Source organism: Aotus nancymaae, unplaced genomic scaffold (assembly GCF_030222135.1).
Source record: "Aotus nancymaae isolate 86718 unplaced genomic scaffold, 86718_ANA_hifiasm-v0.15.2.pri h1tg000025l, whole genome shotgun sequence".
Classification (NCBI taxonomy): domain Eukaryota; kingdom Metazoa; phylum Chordata; class Mammalia; order Primates; family Aotidae; genus Aotus; species Aotus nancymaae.
In genome coordinates, this window is record NW_026988438.1 from 39,966,692 (window position 1) to 39,987,713 (window position 21,022).

The 21,022-nt window shown below is 35.4% G+C and overlaps 1 protein-coding gene across 1 annotated transcript; it reads left to right on the plus strand.

Moving 5' to 3' along the window:
• Nucleotides 1-13,614: 13,614 nt before the first annotated feature.
• On the plus strand, nt 13,615-15,867 carry LOC105706947 (zinc finger CCHC domain-containing protein 10). Its single transcript, XM_012437626.2, has 2 exons — nt 13,615-13,706; nt 13,806-15,867. The coding sequence occupies exons 1-2, from the start codon at nt 13,666-13,668 to the stop codon at nt 14,275-14,277; spliced, it is 513 nt and encodes a 170-aa protein (XP_012293049.1). The 5' UTR covers nt 13,615-13,665; the 3' UTR covers nt 14,278-15,867.
• Nucleotides 15,868-21,022: the final 5,155 nt, after the last annotated feature.

The window sequence follows — 21,022 nt, forward strand, 5'->3', positions numbered from 1 at the left end:
CAATAGAAGGCTAGTGTAGCCAGATAGACTGTAGGATGTGAGATGCTTGTGACTGGAGGCTAAGGCAAAGTTCATGGACATCAGCAATGTAACAGGATTTACTCCAAAGACCAAGCAGGACAGTCTCAACTCAGAAGGATCTTCAGCAGCCACGTGGTGAGACCACTGCAGGAGTAATCAGGACAGAGGCCATTACCCAGGGACCAAGCAGGATGTAGTATATCACCTGGAGACTTGTATGTTCCACATTCATGTCCGAGACCATGTCAGCTTCATTTTACACCCAGGCACTAAATTTGGAAGAATGGGAAGAATTTGAATGAGAGACTCATAACAAAATAAAAAAATGTATATTCTATTTTTTGTGGGAAGGGGGGTTTTCTGGAGTAGGTAGAACAAGGTATTAGCTGTAAAGCCCAATTGCATTTCTGATAGTTGAGTGTGTGCTTGTTAAAATCATACCTGCCACATGGGAAAGAGACCTGTGAATTTTGTTCAGCCCCTTTTAGAACAAAATTCACATGTTTTGGGACATAAATCCCCAAATATGGAAACTTAGCCATGCTTCTGCTATTTGGATTTTCTATAACTGATTCCCTTTGTTTCTTTCATGGAATTTTAAAATATCCTGTGTGTCAGGGTAGATGAGGCCTAAGACTTAAAAGGAGGAGTAGCATCTTCTTACAGACAGTGTGTGAACTTGGAGTGAAAAGCAAAGTGAGAAAATGCCAATGTCACACCCTGGGGAAGCACTTTAGAAACTCCTCCATCCATGGACTCTCCTGATGCTCATATCTGCTCAGTTGAAGGGATTTGCATGTTGTTTATTTATAGAGGTCATTCTTTAATAATCTTTGTGGCAATGGCAGAAGGTACCCTTTGTTGTCCTCCTCTACAGCCATTCCACCATAGTCCTCTGAGTGATTGGAGAAGAGAATCTAAGAGTGATTGTCAGTGTAACCTATGGTTTGCCACAGAGCTGGGTTAAACAGGAGGAGTCAGGATTTGAAGTCTAGTTCAACATTAAGAGTGAAGGAAGAGGAAGCCCAGAAAGCTATGCTAAGATAAGGAAAATCAGCCAAGTATTAGAGAAGTTCAATCCTCGATTGATTCAACTTTAGGTTAAGGGTTTGGCTAATGAGAATAGACTCAAATTTAATACTCAGTGACAGCTGTGGGACAGTGAACCCCAATTTGCATCTTGCTTAGCTTTAGAAGTAGATTGAACATGGATGGGCCTAAAAGAAAAAAATGCCAGAAACGGGGCATAGGAAGTGGAGTGTGCTGTGAACATGGCAAATGACTTCTTGTCTTATTAAACGGTCCAAGTCTGGAGGCATATGCAGTCTGGTTCCCACCTTTCCCATTTCACCCTCCTCATGGATGAGTTCATTTGCCACCTGCTTAAAGATAGCCTGACTTCTGTGCCAATCTTCAGGACCCATATGATCTACGGCCTAGCTAAATCTACACAACTCTTACCTTTACTCTGGTTGTTGACTGGTGCCGGCTTTGTGTCCGAATCCTAATGCTGATTGGTGGACTTCTACCTGTTTGTCCTGCCTGAGGCTTTTTATTAGTGACTACCTGCTCTACATGTCTTCTGGGGCAGGATTCTAATATGTTTTCACTGTAATTCTTCCCAGTAGGTTGAGCCTATGTTTGTTAGCTTTGGTGTTGATGGTGGCAGTAGTCGCATGTCCTGTTACTTAATGCCTCTAAACTGATAGTATTTATGACATTCAAAGAAGATTTTATATGAAAGAACTACAAGTACAACTCATTATATAATTTGTTAATTGCTGTGTGTTGTTACAAGATAAAAGTAATAGTATTTATTTAAATCCTGTAAAACGCTATTTAAAAACTGTTAGTAAACATATCAGGGTCACCAAATAAGTCAATGACTGAATGGCAATTAGTTCAAACTCTTTAACTTTTCACAGTTTTAATCCATGTCTTTGTTTTTCAGAAAAATACTTTTTCAAAAAAAAAAGTGTCTATTGGCTACTTCTAACTCTCTTTATAACAGTGAAAAAAATTCAATAGGAAGTCACAGAACCTAGTGCTTCTCTCTCTGTGCCAATTCTGTCAGACCACACAGAAGCAAAAGCTAGATGATTTGGCAGAGCTATCAGACTTGAAGAGAGGTTTGGCAATGGAATGAGGGGAAGGAAAGCTGACTGTGTTGTCACTGATACAGGCAGGACAGAGGAGTGGTTACAGGCAGTGTTAGTGAACTGTCTACAGACTGCACCGTGAACAGTTGAATAGGAAATTTTACTCAGGGAGGGAGGAGAGAATATACTAATGTATTTGATGTTGGGATAAAATGGAAGTTGGCATTTTAGGGCATTATTGAGACCACAGAGGTGGCTTGTGGATGGAGATGGGGTAATACAGGGTAAGATACTATTTTAGGCTGTTCTAAATATTTGATACTGCTGTTTTATTTTTCCTAGAACAAAGGCTATGTAAAATAATGCTCTCTGCATATTTTGTTAGGATCAAGTCCCAACTAAAAAAAACAAAACAAAACAAAATGTTAACAAAAACAGAATTAGATACAGAGATACCTTCTAGAGTAACGCTTGTTTATATTTATGATACACTTATTTTGAAGACATTAGATTTCTCAATAAAAAAATTACTATGGAGCACTTTCTTATGTTGGGCAAGCTAGATACTTCAAATACATAACATTATTATTATGGTCACTAGCAAAAAATTAGCATGCTTAAAAAATTTATAACTTCTACGTTCTATGAAATAGGAATAATAATAATTTGATTGAACTCTTACTGTGATGCAGACATTATGGTTAGTGCTTTATGTTTATTTTCTCTTTAAAATTTAAAACAAAATCTGAATAAGTTACTATTTTTATCATGAATTAACAGAGGAGGAAACTGAGGCATAGAGAAGCTAAGACAATTCATTCATAGTCACACATATGGTAGGTACCAGATCTGGGAGTCAGAACCATGTGTGACACTAGTGTTAACCCATTTAACTAGGATTCTCACTTGATAACCTAGTCCTCTCAAAAGTAAACTGTTTCAGTGATGCAAAATAGAAACACAATGATAAACAACTACATAGTCACTAAAATGACTAACGACAACACCAAATATGTTTAGGATATGAAGCAACCAAAACTCTCATACGCTGCTGGTGTAGTGTAAAAGGATGCAAGCTATTTGGAGAACAGTTTGACAGTTTCGTGTACCATTAGCCTACACTTATACAACCCTAAAATTCCATTTACTAGCTTTTTACCGGGGAAATAAAAATGCTCTTGCACACAAAAGTTCATATCAGCTTTGTAATATTCAAAAACTAGAAACAATCCAAATATCCATTAACTGGTAGATAAGCCATTTGTGGTAGATTCATGCAATGGAATATTACTCTGTGGAAAAAGGAATAAATTGCTGATATTGAAACAACATGGATAAATTTCAAATACAGTATGGAGAGCAGAGGAAGCCAGGCAAAAAAGTGGACTTACTGTGTGATTTCATTTATGTGAGGTTCTAGAGTAGATAACAACTAATCTGTGATTGAGAGCAGATCAGTGGTTGCCTAGTGCCAAGAGAATAGGATTAACTGTGTAGAGACATGAGGGAGATTTTGAATGATATAACTCGTCTACATTTTCACTGTGGTGGTAGTTACACAGGTTTACATATTTTTCAAAACTTACTGAACAGTACAGTTAAAATAGGGGCATTATATTTTATGAAAATTATACCTGAATAAGTTGATTTAGAAATGTACTGTTTCCTATAGTTAAGTCCCTACTGCTTAGGGATTCTTAGCCTTTATTTATTTGAACTTCCTGCCTGTTCCGTTGCGTATATGTGAGTACAGATGTATGTACGTTAAGATGCATTGATTTATTTATGGTATTGCATGTTTACCTGCTTATAGCCTAGATTACTTCACAAAATTGAATTATGTATATTTTTCTGTGTTTTCTTATGTTTATTTAGTCTTGTTTTGCTGACTGAATCATAGTGATAACACCATGTATTAATCTGATTGCATGAAAAACTATATAACCTCCCAGAATTTGGAAAATACAGCACATAATGCCAAATGTTTATGTAATATTAAGCAAAATAAAAATCTGAATGAACCATTCATATTTATTGGCTCTCTATTAACCAAAAAAGCTGTTAAACCAGTACCTCACATAAATAAAGCAATGGAAAATAAGTCCTTGATGGTAACCTTGAAATTTTAGCTCCTGAAGTATTGTCTAATGATTTCATATAGATTTAATTCTAGTTTTTGTAAGTGTTGGTTACAGTTGTAAGTCAGTGTGCTAGAACAGGAAGACTTTAAATGTTGAATTTAGGTGGACTGGCTTGAATTTATATCCCAGTTTCACCATTTACCTACCGAGTGGCTTTGAGCAACTGCTTCAGCTGTTCGAGTGCCAAATTGTTTACCTGAAACAGAGGGATAATCACACAGGCATGAGACAATTTTAAAAAGTACACGTAAAGGATGCTTAATATCTGCTATCCATGATTGTTATTATTTATTGTATTGCATAGAGTATTAGTGTGAAGAATTCTGATCTTAAATTTGGAATCTTGGATTTGAATCTCTATAACACACTCTCTGGTTTGGCTTTGATTTTCCGTTAATCTCTTTGTAAAATGATTACAGTAGTCACATTAGTTTTTTTGAGGATTAACTGAGACTTTATATATGGAATTGTATAGAGTACTACCCAGGACACAGTACATTTTACATTTCAGTTGATTTTAATCATATATTTTAGTTGATTTGAAATCCAATTTATTGAAACTGTCATATAAGATAGATGATAACTCTGTTAACTAGAATATTAACAAATGTATTCTATTTACCAATTGTGACTAAGAATAGGTATTTGCACAAACTTAAGAATAAGGAAACACTGAGATCATAGACAGATTTTCTCGTTTTATCCAAATCTTTGACATCTTCAAAATAGCAAAATAACTGGCCATATAGATAATCTAGAACTCATTTTATTATGTGTCAAGTGCTTATTTGTGTCCTTTGTTAGATTTATGCAAAAGACTGGAAGGTGACAAAGAGAAAGCAATGCAACTAAGAATAATACAGCACTGATCATTTCTTTTGACAGCACAATTGTTTCATCATAACTTCATTATTAAGCAGATGAATTGAGCAGATATCAAAATAAACTTTAAGCTCCAGGGATTGCAGCTCTGTAAAAGTACTCAAAATGCAAATTAAAATGACATTTTTAATAATAGAAATAATGTTATGAATTCATTCTCCACTAAGAATTTTTTTCCAATTAATATTATTATAGATAATAGATAAATATAAGCAATAAAAGATAAGGTATCACATAATAAATGAACAGACTACACATCTTCTTTGAAAACAAAGAAACAAACTTTAAGCAAATAAAGCTGTATATTCTAAATATATGAATATGAAAATATTAAGAAATTTTCCTGTAAGAGTGTAGGTAGTACATCTTCTAAACATCTAAATGAGGAAATATATTATTTAGCTTATTTATTTGTAGCTGACATGTCATGGCACAAGATCAAATAACCTCAACAGAAGGCCTGCATTTCTGCATAGGACTCTGTCTTTCTATCTGCAGGTATAATTATTCTACTCTGGAAATCAGTATATGGTGGGATGACAATATGTGTTGGCACTGTCATGGGTTTTTGTAAAATATTCATGTGCTTGGAAGACATTCCACTTTTGCAGAGCCTTACTTTTCACATTTAATTTAGAAAATACGCTATAATTTTTTCTCTTATTTGGAAAATGGAGTTTGTTGCATATAAAATAAACAAGTGAAACCACTGATATTTCAAATAATATAGGCTTATTCTATCAATTGTTGTTTAATAATAAGTTAAATCTCATCTGTAGTTGTTTTTTTTAACTAAATTACCAAAGCAAGAGCTTATTTCTTTATTCTACAACTGCCATTTCTCATTCTCTCTGCATTGCCAAAATGTTCAATGCGCAGGATTATGAAGGGTATTTCCAGCTCTCTAGTTTGGTCATGAATAGGTTATGTATTGAAATAGTCATAAACATTTAATAAGTCATAAAGAAAAATAAGTTCATCAGAGCAAAATAATAAAAGAACACTAGTTGGCTAAGAATTTCCATGTGATGAGCAGACGTAAATACATTGTATGGAGGAAACTTTTTGTTTCATAAATCTTTATTGTATTTTAAAAGTTTTATAAGTACTTTCCACGTAATACCCTTTTTGACAATTGAGTAATTCTTTGAGAATAGTTACTTGCCTAAGATTGTAGGACTATAATATGGTAAGTTTTTATTGAAGCCAAAATATTCTGACTTTGTGTTCACTCTTCTTTCTGCTATGTCAGATGAGGTCAGAATGATAGACTCAGAATTGCTTGTTTTTCCATTGGATGGTTCGCTTTTTAAAGACAAAAACTTCATGTTCATCAAGCAATTTTACTTTTGGTTCAAATGTATTATGTAGTTGATAATGTATTGCTCATACTCATGAACATTCATATCAAAACTACCTGTTCTTATGTTTCCTCCTGAACTGAGACTAGCAAATCTTTGAATGACTGTTAACATTTGAAAAATGGAAAAAAATTCATAAATTAAGTTACCACAATGCAATATCTCACAAAAGTGTGAAAGGCTTACCTGCCTGTTTCTTTGTTCATTTCAATGGTCAATTTTTATAAATGAAAATCACTCAATTTCTAGGCTCAAAAAAAAGAAATTTTAATAGTATTTAATCAAAAAAATGAATTTCCTGTGAACCCTCTAAATATACTGCAATAGCTCTGGCTTCTAATTCCACAAGAATGTAGAATATGTACATAATAGACAGCCCTTGCATCTTTGCCCCTCAATATTCTTGTCTTTTACTTCTGATATAGCAGCATCTTGTCTTCCTTTTGGGAACCTCCCCTCCTTACTATTAGTCTTGGCCCTAGGAATGGGTACTCTGTTCCTGATTCATCACACTTTTTTTAGGTGCTATTAGGAAAGAAGATCTTTTATACTGAGCTTGTTAAGATGGAAGAAACTAAGCCTGAATCTGCTAGAGCCATCTTGCCCCAAGCAGGGAGAGAGCCTGCTAGTGCATAAAACAACAGAGAAAAAGGAAATCTAAGAGGTAGAGTGTTATTTAGTTCTAATATTATTTATTGACAACATTTGTAATTGGATTTACTTTTGGATTTCAGTAAAGTGAGCCTATATATCCTCTCTTTCATTTCATTTTATTCCATTTCATTTTTCCATATAAGCCTGCCTGATTTTGTTTTTTGCTGCTTGTTATTGAAAAAGTACTGATTAATATGATGAATGGATGGATGATAAAAATTTTAGTGCTTCACAATCACTGAAAAGTGCAACAACCCTGACCATTTTAAGAAAGTATGTTGAACCTGAAACATCTATCAAAGCCTTAAATATGCTGCTGTGCTATTACAGTGATTCTTCAACTATAGCCTCTTTTAACCAGATCTGTGAATGCTTGTGCTAATGTGCTAGTTGAGTGTTGCACACACACACATACAGACACACATACACATACACACACACAGACACACACACAAATAGGATGATTTTTTTTGAGAATAGCAGGTAGAGAATGCCCCAATTATATGAATTAAATATCAAGCAAGTCAAATTAATGTTATTCACAATTAAAATCATAGGACATCACCTATTTAAATAAAAATAGGTCCAGGCCTACATTTTTTATCAAAGAGTACAAAAGAAATATATTCCCCCCAAAGAGTCTAAACTCTTCTTAGAACATTTTTAAAATTTCTTCCTAAAACAGCTAGACTCAGAGATTTGCTCCAGTAAAAATGGCAGCCTTCATATTTGATGTCTAAGTCTCTCCTCCTTTTTTCTATTCCATTTTCCCTCCGTAAATATTTTTTAGCAGTCCACTCCGTGGACTGCTAGGCACTCTAGGCACTATGCTAAGTACAAATAATTCATGAGTGGGCAAGCCTGGATTGACTCCCCTTCTTAAAGATACTTTAAATTTTATCATAACGTTATTATATAAAAGGTAGGAAGGTATTCCAGGGTCTACTAAAATTATGAATATTTTCTTTCTCCAGGCAAGACCATATTCTAATTATTTTTTTTCTAGACAATGAAGTAGAAAATGCAAAACCTCATTTGCATTATTTTCAGGTTAGGAAATGAATCCTTAGGAAACCTCCTTTTTTTTTTTTTTTTTTTTTTTAAATAAGATGGGAGTTTCATTCATATTTTGTCCCATATCAAATTCAGTACCAAGTAACACCTCTAACACTGGCACTGGTCTGCTCTCTGCCTGAGAAATTTGTCTTTAAACATCTGAGAAGCCCTGGATCCTGACTTTTGGCATCACTCACTTGGCAATGGGGATTGATTGATAAGAAGGGGTTGCTCAGGGTGCCCTGAAATCATGAAGAGATAGACATACCAAGAGAGGGGAGGTGTTCTGATTAAAAAGAAAAAATGTTATTGTGTGTATTTAAGGTTTACAACATGATGTTATGGGATATATACAAATAGTAAAATGGCTATTATGGTAAAGCAAATTAATGAAATTAATATATCTGTCCTCTCACACACTTTTTTGTGATTAGAGCAGCTAAAGTCTACTTATTTAACAAAAATTCCAAATACAATACAATTTGATTACCTGTAGTCCTCATATTGTAGATTAGACCTCTAGGTTTCTCATCCTACCTAGGTGCTACTTTGTAGTCTTTGACTTACATCTCCCCATTTCCTCACTCTTGATCCCTGATAAGCACTATTTTATTCTCTATCTCTGTATATTTGATCCTTTGGTTCCTCAAAAAGTGAGCTCATGCTGTATTTTTCTTTCTGTGTCTGGTTTATTTCACTTAGCATAATGTGCTCCAGGTCCATCTATGTTATGGCAAATGTCAGAATCTCCTTCTTTTTTAAAGCTAAATTATATCCATCCATATATATATATATATATATATATATATATATATATATATGTTATTATACTATTCTATAACATTATATCATATATATAATATTGATTTTGTTTATTCATCCTTTGATGGACACTTAGCTTGTTTCCATATGTTGGCCATTGTGAATAATGTTGCAACGAACATGGAATTATAGCTATTTTTAAGAGGTGGCAATTGCATTTCCTTTGGGTATATACCCAAAAGAGGGATTGCTGAGTCATATAGTAGCTCTATTTTTAATTTCTTCCGGAACCTCCATACTGTTTTCCATAATGGCTCTGTCAATCTACCTTCCCACCAACAGTATACTAGGGTTCCCTTTTCTTCATACTCTCACCAACATTCATTAACTTTCATTTTCTTTGATAATAGTCATTTTAAAGAGTGTGAGGTGTTATCTACTAGCGGTTTTAATTTTCATTTTCTTGATAATTAGTGAGGCTGAACATGTTTTCATATACCTATTGGCCATTTCTATGTTGTCTTTGGAGAAATGTCTATTCAGTTTCTTTGCCTATTTTTTAATTGGGTTGTTTTTCTGTTATTTAATTGTAAGAGGTTTTTATACTTTTTGGATATTAACCCCTTATCAGATATGCGGTTTGCAAATGTTTTTTCCTTAGTTAATAGGTTGCCTTTTCATTTTGTTGTTTTCTTTGCTGTGCAGAAGCTTGTTAGTTAATGTAGTCCTGTTTATTTATTTTAGCATTTGTACTCTGAGCTTTTGGTGCGATGGCCGAAAAAAATTGTTGCCAAGGCCAACATCAAGGAGATTTTCCCCCATTTTTTTTGTATGAGTTTTATGGTTTCAGATCTTACATTTAAGTCTTTTAACCATTTTGAATTAAATTTTGTGTAAGTTAAGGGTCCAGTTTTATTCTTTTACATGTGGAAATCCATTTTTTTCAGCACTATTTATTGGAGTTACTATTCTTTCCCCACCTTTTACTGCTCTTCTCAGGGAAGAAATTTTTGTCTTAGTGGCAATAAATTACTACCTACTTGTAATAAATTTAGGATACCAATAGGCAAGTTTCTCCCTATTTTTTTATGGTAAATTAAAAGGTAAAAAAAATGGCTGGCACAGTGGCTCAAGCTTATAATCCCACCACTTTGGGAGGCTGAGTTGGGCGGATCACCTGAGGTCAGGAGTTCGAGACCACCCTGACTACCATGCTGAAACCCTGTCTCTACTAAAGATACAAAAATTAGCCGAGCGTAGTTGTGGGCCCTTGTAATCCTAGTTACTCAGGAGGCTGAGGCAGGATAATTGCTTGAACCCAGGAGGTGGAGGTTGCACTGAGCTGAGATCATGCCATTGCACTCCAGCCTGGGCTACAGAGTGCGACTCCGTCTCAAAAAGAAAAAAAAAAGAAAGAAAAGAAAAAATGGTGAACAAACAAGCATGACCATGCAAAGCAAAAAGAAGCTCATTTTCATAAGGGATTTATAGTTGTACTATATTTTTTATCCTCATTAGATACACAGGCTATTTCAAGAACAATAGATAGAGGACATGTGGTCAATCTCATTAGTTTCCTTTGATTAAAAAAAGTCAACTTTATGTTATGGTAAGAGAGTTAGATCTTTTGTAAGGGATATTCTCAAGGATTGCCTTTGAAAATGACAACCTCTTAGGCACTGATCCCATGTTCAGTAATGGTAATTGTCTTTTATTAGTAAGGGTTCTCCAGAGGGACAGAACCAATAGGATGTACGTATATATAAAAGGGAGTTTATTAGGCAGAAGTGAGAATTGGCTCACACGATTATAAAGCAAAGTGTCTAGAAGCTGGGGAAAGAGAGAAACCTGTAGTGGCTCAGTCCCAGTCTGAAAGCCTCAAAATCAGGGAAGCTGACACTGGACCATTCAGTCTGTGGCTGAAGGTCTGACAGCCCCCGGGAAGTCCCTGGTGCAAGTCCCGGAGTCTAAAGGCTGAAGAACCTGGAGTCTGATGTTCAGCGGAAGGAGAAGAGGAAACAAGTGTCTAGCACAGGAAGAGTGAGCCAGAAGATTCAGTAAACAAGCTTAACCTTGCTTCTTTGGCCTGCTTTTTCTAGCTGCACTGGTAGCTTATTGGATGGTACCCACCCACCTTGAGTGTAGGCGGGTAGGCCTTTTTCTCCCCGTCCACTGAATCAAGTGTCAATCTCCTCTGGCAACACCCTCACAGACACACCCAGAAACAATACTTCACTAGCCATGTAGGCATCTCCCAGTCCAGCCAAGTTGACATCTAATATTAATCATCACATATCCCTAGACTAAATCTATACTAACTTTTATCTAATACTAGATTAAAGAGTGTTTTTTGATTGCTCTGTTTACTTAAGGACTTCTTAGAACACTAAATATGCTAACATAAAATAATTGATGTTTAAGAGGGATAATATGTTGCATTTCCTAGAATTATTTGATCACTGGATTTTTCTTCCCATGTAAATTCTTAATAGAAGTGTTTTACTGAACAATTAGTTGCTATCTAGAAATGAGCATTTTCTGTGTTAAAATAAGTCAACTCTCTCTACTTCAACCAATAGTCAGAAGAATTGCTATATTTAATATAAAAATAGAATTTATAAAAAGCAATGACTATAGCTTTGAAATAACTATTTGTTAAAAGGATGGATAAATGAATGAAGTGTAGTAAGGCAATATCTGCACCTTTGAATATTCCCCCAACCTGCTTCTGGCTAGAATGAACATTGAGAATTGTCCAGCTGATATTCCATTGTGAACACTGATATAGCCGTACAAACAATGAGCTGGTCCTCAGAAGCTCTAGCCTCTCTCAATTTCAATTTCTGGCTGTTGCGTATCTTGCTTCCTGCCTCTAAAATATTATTTGCCTCACTTTTCACTTACCTGGTTCCTATATCAGCTCAGATATTTGCTCACACATCACTTCATCAAGAAAGCCTTTTCTGACAGTTTAAAATTAGGATAGATATTAATTCTACATGCCTCCAAAATACTCTCTGCTTATATTTACTGTAGCCTTTAAGCTTCTGTGAACTGCCTATCCTTTGTTTGATTCTCCTACTAAGATGAAAACTCCTTTGGGCAATGATTTTATCTTGTTCATTCCTTTTTTTTTTTTTGAGACAGAGTTGCCCTCTTCTTGCCCAGGCTGGAGTGCAATGGTGTGATCTTAGCTCACTGCAACCTCCGCCTCCTGGGTATAAGCAATTCTCCTGCCTCAGCCTCCCAAGTAGCTGGGATCACAGGCTCCTGCCACGACGCCTGGCTAATTTTTTTTTTTTTTTTTTTTTTTTTGTAGTTTAGTACAGAAGGGATTTCACCATGTTGGCCAGGCTGGTCTCAAACTCTTGACCTCAGGTAATTCTCCTGCATCACCCTCCCAAAGTGCTGGGATTATAGGTGTGAGCCACCATGTCTGGCCTATCTTGTTCACTCTTGTATACCCAGTACTCAGCACTGTGCCTGGCATATGGAAGCTGCTTTAAAAGGTTTTGGTTGGTTGTCCAAATTGTCCATTATTTACATAGCTAATCTGTGGCAGATCTGGATTGAAATCCAGATCTCTCTGCATGTGGGGCATTTATGCCTTGAGAAACAACCCCCTCCACACACACACTCACCTAAACACACAGTTATTTAAATCTACTCTTGAAAGTATTACATGCTTCAGGCTGACAATCTTTGTTACAGAAAGACCCACAACTAATGTAAATGATTCTAAATCCTTCCACTGAAGTGTGACAGAAGTTGGCACCCCATGTGGTGTTTCTGCTGCAGTGAACTTTGGCCAAGGAATGGGCCCTGATGCACTTCTCATGTGATGGAACAATAATAATACCTACGGTCCAGCCATGTGGAATGGATGTATCATGGGTGAACTGCGCAAATATGTCCTCCTCCCATCTAGCAATATCATGCACCAATATGTCCTACTCCTTAAAATATATCTAAAACATAGTGACTTGTTCAATTATGTCAGCAGGCATAAACCGTTTTGTAAGTGTTTCTAATAATGAAAGGAATTACATTTTAAATTATTTCACTCAAGTATGTTTGAACTCAATTTTCATTGTGTGTTGTAGTTTGTAATGTATTTGTGCTACAGAACAACGGGTCTTTCATTCTCAGCTGCAATGATGAATTATGCAAGAGTTCCTAAGTGCTTTTCTTTTCCTTAATCATTTAGTGTTCAACTTTCAGATCGTGGTAGCGTTACAGACCACTGCATCTGAGAGGAGGAAAGAAGAGAATTTGACAATAGCTCCTACAGCTGGACAGAACACACTCTATATCCTCCTCAGTGAGGAAGTTTATTTGTAATTCAGATAGCACAGGCTGAACACATGATCCATTCATGATAATTGTTCACCCCTTTTAGTGGATTTGATGTCTGAAGACTTTAATTGACAAGTTTCTACTTAAATCAGAGGTTGTCGATCCCATGGTGTTTTAAAAAGCAATTGAGTTAACATTTTAAAACTGAGATTTAGCCTTAAAATCCATATTGCTGTCCTCCTTGAAAAATCCATATATCTGAAAGCAGATGCTTATGCAGCATAAGATCCTAGAGTGGGGCTGCTGCTGCCTGTTCCTTTCACTTACAAGGATCACTAGTCGCCTTCTGAGGAGTTCCCAAAACCCTGCGCGGCAGTCTTTGACCACGCTAAAATGGCGACTCCCATGCATCGGCTCATAGCCCGGAGACAAGCGTAAATTCGACACAGAGTTGCAGCCTGTCAAGACCTTTTGGATCCTGATTCCGTCATCCATCGTTATTAAGTATCCCTGTCAGCTTTGTGTCACTGCAGTGAAGCAAATAAGCAACATGTAAGATGTCAGAAATGCTTGGAATTTGGACATTGGACTTATGAATGCACAGGAAAAAGAAAATACCTACATAGGCCCTCAAGGACAGCAGAACTAAAAAAAGCTTTAAAAGAAAAAGAAAACAGATTATTATTACAACAAAGCATTGGAGAGACCACTGTAGAAAGAAAGACCAAGAAAAAAAGGTCTAAGAGTGTAACCAGTTCAAGTAGCAGTAGCAGTGACAGTTCAGCCAGTGATTCTTCATCAGAAAGTGAAGAAACATCTACCTCATCCTCCTCAGAGGACAGTGACACTGATGAAAGCTCCTCTAGTTCCTCATCCTCAGCCTCCTCCACAACCTCTTCCTCCTCCTCTGATTCAGACTCAGATTCCAGCTCTTCTAGTAGCAGCAGCATCAGCACAGATAGCAGCTCTGAGGATGAACCACCAAAGAAGAAGAAAAAGAAATAGTTGTTCCATCCATATTGGACCGATGGACTGAAAACATTAATGTGATTCTTGAAAGGGAATTTAGAATATGTTAAGGCCAAATAGGTTAACTGATGAAAATTTTTAGAATTCAGAAGTTTCTAAATGTTTTACATTGCAAGAGCATAAAGAGTATTAATAATGAATTATATAAAGAGAGAGACTTTTTTATTTGAAGGGTGAATCCTGTTTTTCTTTTTTATCTTTAAAATATATCTCTAGAACTTAATTAAAGCTGAAATCTCCAAATCTGTTTGTGTGATAAAACTATCTTTTCTTTCTGTGAAATAAATGCCATACTTTGTTATATATGTTAGTGGTGTATACCAGATATATTTTCAGGATGGTGCATCAGAATATTTGGCAGTGAATTTCTAATGCTTTTGACTATGTGTTACATAAGATTTAATATGTTGTTACTGTAAGCTTAGGAGTTTTCCTATTGTTAATAAAGTGCTCTATTTTTACATTTATGTTCAGAAAGTTATTCTGACTTTTTGTCCTAAGTGGTATGTTCAAGGAGCCTATTAATATATTTATAGTTTTTGAATGCTACAAGTTTCAAGTTGCTGTGTTACATCATTCGTTTTCTTCTGGTTCCTTAAGTTTTTCAAGTTATCCTTTTCTGAGGAAAATTATTCTAGAGGAACCTAAAAAGGGACAAAAAATCTGAAACTACTTAGGAGTCTAATCTCGGTGCCTTCTGATAAAGTCAGTGTATCAGAAAAGAAAGCAGCCATGTAAGAGGCTAACTTAAGTAGAAGTGCTAGAAATACCTTTGTTTATTAACATGCAATAAAAGGTACCATTCAAAGTGGGGGAAAGGTAGGAGGAAGAGGTAATTTTTACTGCAAATTAGGGCAGCCTTGGTCGCCTTTTATTAAAAGCTTTTTTAAGCTTTCATAAAGATTGCCTTTTGTTATTTTTGCAATTATGGTATTATAGTTTATATGCTAACTAGTCATGTAACAGTCTACTGCATAAATATGAATGACTAGGATTACTCTGGTGTGTTTACATAGGATATACATAGTTGAAATCTAGCATGAAAGGTTAAAAAGGAAATACTGCACAATATTTCTTAAAAGTAAAATGCTGTTATTGTGTCGAGAGTCTTTGGTTTAACATCACAATATTCTGTAATGTCTTTTTAACTTTTTGGAAAGAGGTATCATTTGTAGAAAAATTTTGATTTGGGTTAAATATAGGTTTTTAAAACTATAAATGTCTTTTATATTTTTATGAAAAAGCAGTGGAAAAATACTTTTGAAGAAAATGAGCTATTCAAATATTAAAATATATGTATGTTGTGAGTTTAGGGAACCTGTAATTGTCAGTTTTACAAAACCATCTGTGTTCAGTGGTTGTAAATTCTCAAAACATAATTTCAAAAGCTGCCTACAGAATATTATCACTTGACAGATAAAGTTAATAAATTACCAGTCAGGCACATTTGATAATGTTTGTCTCTGTAAAGGTAATATTAGCAGTTAAAGAACATGGATGAGAAAAGAATGTGTTACATAGGTTGCATCACTTACAGTTAAATAAAACTCACAATTTGTGCTCACACACACAAAAAAATAAATAAATAAATAAATAAAATAAGGATCACTAGTCCCCATACCCACAGGTTTCTACCTTTTATGTTACCTCCGTGGCCCTCTTGGCATTAAGTTCTTAACATCTGGATGAAATATTTCTGTTTATACAAATAATAATAACTTTGTCAATCAATTAAATATGTCCAAACAAAATCTATTTGCAAGATCAATAGTTTTTGAGTTCTTTCATCTTTAAGTGCTGGGAGGTATTTTGTAAAAATAGGATGATATTAAAACCAGAACAAGTGAGCTTTTGGCCAATATTATTTTGTATATGACTCAGTTTAGTGCAGTAAGAGTTTACTGAACATCTATGAAGCCCTGGAGATACAGCCATCTACTTTTGAAAAACTTACACTTTTTCTGCCTATTATCAGTCAACTCTCTACAAACCTAACAGGACTGTGGATTTGGGGGTACGAAAAGCTACAATCTGTGAAATAAAACAGAATTGGAAAAACTGAATTTCTTTTTAGTCATCTATTTAGAATTGTGTTAGTTTATAAATAAGAGTTATAGACTTTTAATTAAAATTAAAGGAAACATAAATCCTTAGTTATGTTCTTCAATTTGGGGAAAATAAAAGGTGTTTTGTAAGTACTTTTCTTCTTAGGGAAAAAAAGAATCTCTGAAAAGTAAGGTTCATTTGTTCTCTCATTGAAAATAATCACGGAAAGTAGGTCATTGCTTCCCTTCCCAAATTAACTAAATATGTTAGCCCTTGAACTTTAAATAAAAGTCACATTTTAATGCTAGAATGCCACGGTGTTCTTCATCTATTCCCTAGCTGTTTACATGTTCTTTGACCAGCTTTATTGCTCTCAGAATGCTTCACAATGTTTCATCTCTTCTACTTTCAAGACTGAAGAACACAGAAATTTGCCAATTCCTGACACCAACTCCCCTGGCTATGGCCATCTGTACTTTTACTTTAGAAGTTTTCATTAGTTTGATCTGATTTTCTACAATTGTACTACCAGATAAAATGGATCATGAATGGGTAGGCAAAGTTATAAGTCAATTATAAGACTTGAAATTACCTATTCATTTATTTTTCCTCCAAGCCTGCTTCTTTTTTTTTTTAAATACAAATACCTGAAAGTTGTATTTTATTCAACTGCATATTAATGCATTCTCTCCTGTTTCTCAGTGTTTGTTATAAAACATTATCAAGTGGCAGAATGAAACCACAAACGCTTTTGCACAGTTTTCAAATAAAGCACAATAATCTAATCAAATCAAGTGCAAAAAAAACCTGAAAATACATTTTTTCCATAAATTTAGAGAATAAATCAACAGTAAACAAGTACCATTCAAAGATGAACTTTATATAACAGTAATAGGTGACGCTATTACCAAGGAACTTGTACAATCAACTGCAGTGTTAATACCAAGTATCAGCCTGAAAGAGAAAGCAGGGAGGTATTGGCAAAATATTTTGTTAAACACAATTCATTGTTGGACAATGGTATGTGATGTGGAAGACCATTTACTGACATCTGTATGTTTTAGCATTTTTCTTAATCTCCTTTAAAATTCCCGTGGTCCTTATAACCAGTACCTTCTCTTCATAAAATGGTACTAATCTCATAGGTTAGTGGAAATTTTATACTTAGTGTCTCTTTATAGCTATGTTGTCTCTTTTTCAGCCTTGAACAAGCTGTAAACTAACTAAACAAATTAGTATTTTTGTTTCTGAGATTGCCTCCTAACAGATAACCTTCTCTCCATTCAGTGAATTTCCAAATGTTTCTGCTTTCATCATTCCACCAATGGATCTGCTTTGGCTGAGGTGTCTAAGAAGTGGTACATTGCCGAATTCAACAGATCCTCCAGTTTTACTTTCCTTGAGCTTTCTTCAGGGTTTCACCTCTCCTTGAAACCTGTTACCCGTGTGACACTATAATTCCTATTTCTCCTCCTTCCTATACTTCTTAAGTTTCTTTCATAGACTTTTCTTCTTCTGCTATTCCCTCAACTATAATAAAACACATTTTATTCTAGGGCTTTCATGTGCTCATCCCGTCCTTGAATGATCTACTGCATACTTAAAGCTCAACAAATATGACTATGTCACCAGCTTTCAAAGCTGTATCCTCTGTTTGGATCTTTTTTTTTTTTGGTCCCAAATTCTGATGCCCAACTCTTGAATACACATTTGCATTTAGATGGACTTCAGGCACTTCAAATGCAACTCACAGTTTGTACCCAATCTTCCTCTTTTATTCTTTTCTATGGTGAAGAATACCTTAATATATGCAAAACAAGTTAAAACCTGGAACTAACTCTGATCTTCTTCTTCTTCTTGAATCCAATCATTTACTCCAGAAAGATGGGAAATAGTTTTAGAGACCACTAACTTTCTGTTCCCGTGGCCAGTTTTCTATCCCGCAGCTGCCATCATTGCCCCCCAGATACTTCACCTGGGCAATCTAGTTCAACTTGAGCCCCTCCCACCTTCCCTAAAGAGCAAAACAATAACTTTTTAAAATGTTAATCTGTTCTTACTATTCTCACTTAAAACCTTTCATAGGGTCAATGCCTAAAATAGAAGTTTTAATTTTTTTTTTTTAAATAAAGGAAACATTGAGTGGAAACCTAAACTGATAAAAACTAAGCCGTTTTTATTTCCCAGCAGGCCCTGACGTGTCTTTACTTTCTGTATTTTGAAAACTCTGGGCCTGCAATATAAAATCCAAATTCTTCCATGTGGCCAACAAGGCCCTTTTTGCCTTACGTGTCCCTGCCCTCACTTCCCCTTTATCCTGCTTTCCACCACAATGATCTCTCTGCCTTTCCCTAAACTGGCCAATTTTGTTCTGGGCTGTGTTGCTCTGTACCACATCTCTCCTGGCTGCCTGAATGTTCTTCCTCACCTTGTTCGATCAATCACATCTGGCTCATCTTTGAGAAGCAATGAAATTGTCCCCTCAGAGGTATATCTTAATGCTCCTCTTCTTCCCTACACCTTGTCCCTACAACAGCATTGATTGCTCCTGCTTCTGAGCTTTGTGGTATTTTTATATGCAGCTATATGTTTTGTGTACTTCTTTATTTTATATATTCATTTATTTTAGGTTGTTTATGGGTTAATCTCTTCCAGTAGACTGCGTACTCCATGAAGGCAATTGCTATATTCTGATACCTTCATCTTTTACCTTTTAAAATGATTTTAGGGAATTTGCCCTTTTCCGAATATGTTACTTTTAACATTTACTCCTTTTCTTCAGATGCAAATACACTTATGGCCCTTTCCGTACAGTTCTGCGGTGCCTCTTGTGGATACTTTATTTATAATATTAATAAATGGCAGCCAAGTGATTCATCTTCATAAATTAGTACTTAAAATCTTGGAATAATTTTAGGTATCCATTCATTTATTAATTTATTCAGTGAGTATTAATTGAGAACCTATAGTTCACTAACCTGAAAAGTGGAGAGAAGTGGGGATATCCCATTCTTTGTGTTAAGGCTTGCAGTCCATGGTGACAGCTTTCAACCCTAACAGCTTATGGATCCTTTGAAGAAAAACTAAATTTTACTTTTAATACACTAGTCCCTAGAATAGATGGTGAAGTTCAAGAAAGGATGAATAGGCTGGGCGTGGTGGCTCATGCCTGTAATCCCAGCACTTTGGGAAGCTGAGGTGGGTGGATCACCTGAAGTCAGGAGTTCAAAACCAGCTCGGCCAACATGGTGAAACCCCATCTCTACTAAAAATACAAAAATTAGCCAGGCATGGTGGCAGATGCCTGTAATCCCAGCTACTGGTGAGGCTGAGGCAGGAAAATCACTTGAACCCAGGAGGTGGAGGTTGCAGTGAGCTGAGGTTGTGCCATTGCACTCCAGCCTGGGTGACAGAGTGAGACTCCATTTGAGAAAAAAAAAAAAAAAGGAGGAGGAAGAATAAAGCTTTCACTATCCTGCTGTTATTTTATAATGTGTTTATCATATTGAAGTTGGTGTCAGCCCAGAAGAGAAGCTCACAAGATACAAAATTATAACCAGAATTCATTTGCTGTCTAAAAATTCCATAACATCTTCCTTTTATTAAGGTAAATATGAGGAGATTTTGGATGTTAGCATATCATATATATTTCTTATATATATATATGAGTAAAATAATTTTTATCCATTTTCATAGGGTAGTTTATGTGTATGTCAGTTACTAGACTGGGAATGAGAAAGTAATTATTATCATTATTTCCATTTAAAAACCCCAAGTTGATGATTTCAAAACAAAACAAAACAAAAACCAAAAGCCCCTCTGACAAAGATTTTTCATGCCTGCCAAACCCAAACTCAGATATTCACATGTTTATGCAGTAAGCATGGAAAACACTTAGCTTTTCTCAGACTGCTTTGTATTTTTAGAAAAAGAGAAGGGGAAACTAATATTTATTGAACGTTGATTATGTACTAGTATGGTGCCAGATGCTATCCTTTAATCCTCACAAGAAACCTTGAAGCAAGAGGTGTTACCTCCATTTTTGCCAGTGAGAAAAATGAATCTCAAGGTAAAGTAATTTGTCCCAGATTTCTAACTAGAAATTGGCAGAGGCTGATTTAGAACTCAGGGCTCCACTGTCCATCCATAATCTTTCTGCTGTGCAATACTGCCTCTGATGCAAGTGCCAAGGTCAGTGGGGAATAATATTATCCAAGAAAATGGGCTAAAACATCCCATCTTATTGATGATACCACTTTAAGCCTGACCTTCTTGTTATTTGTCCCAGTGGCACACTCCTATCTATTTACTACTATGATTCACTTTTCACTGTGTATAGTTCGCATCTAGTTCTCTTCTAAGATTGCAAAGCCTCTTAGAGTTGAGCTTCATGATGTGATATACACAACCTATAGGTTTACTAACTGGAATCACAGTTTTAAAAATTATTTTTTCCATCAGTAAAATGAATGTGGTTTTCCTATTGTATCAGAGAAAATATGGGGTGAGCATTTCCTTTTTTATTTTGCATTATTTGACCCCAATGCAAAGTTATCCTTTAATTTTATGTTCTTTTTATTTATTGTATGTTTTGTGGTTACTAAGACTTTTAGAAATCTCACATCCTTTTCTGCTGATACAATATGCTACAGCCCAGTATTCGTGAATCATAGAA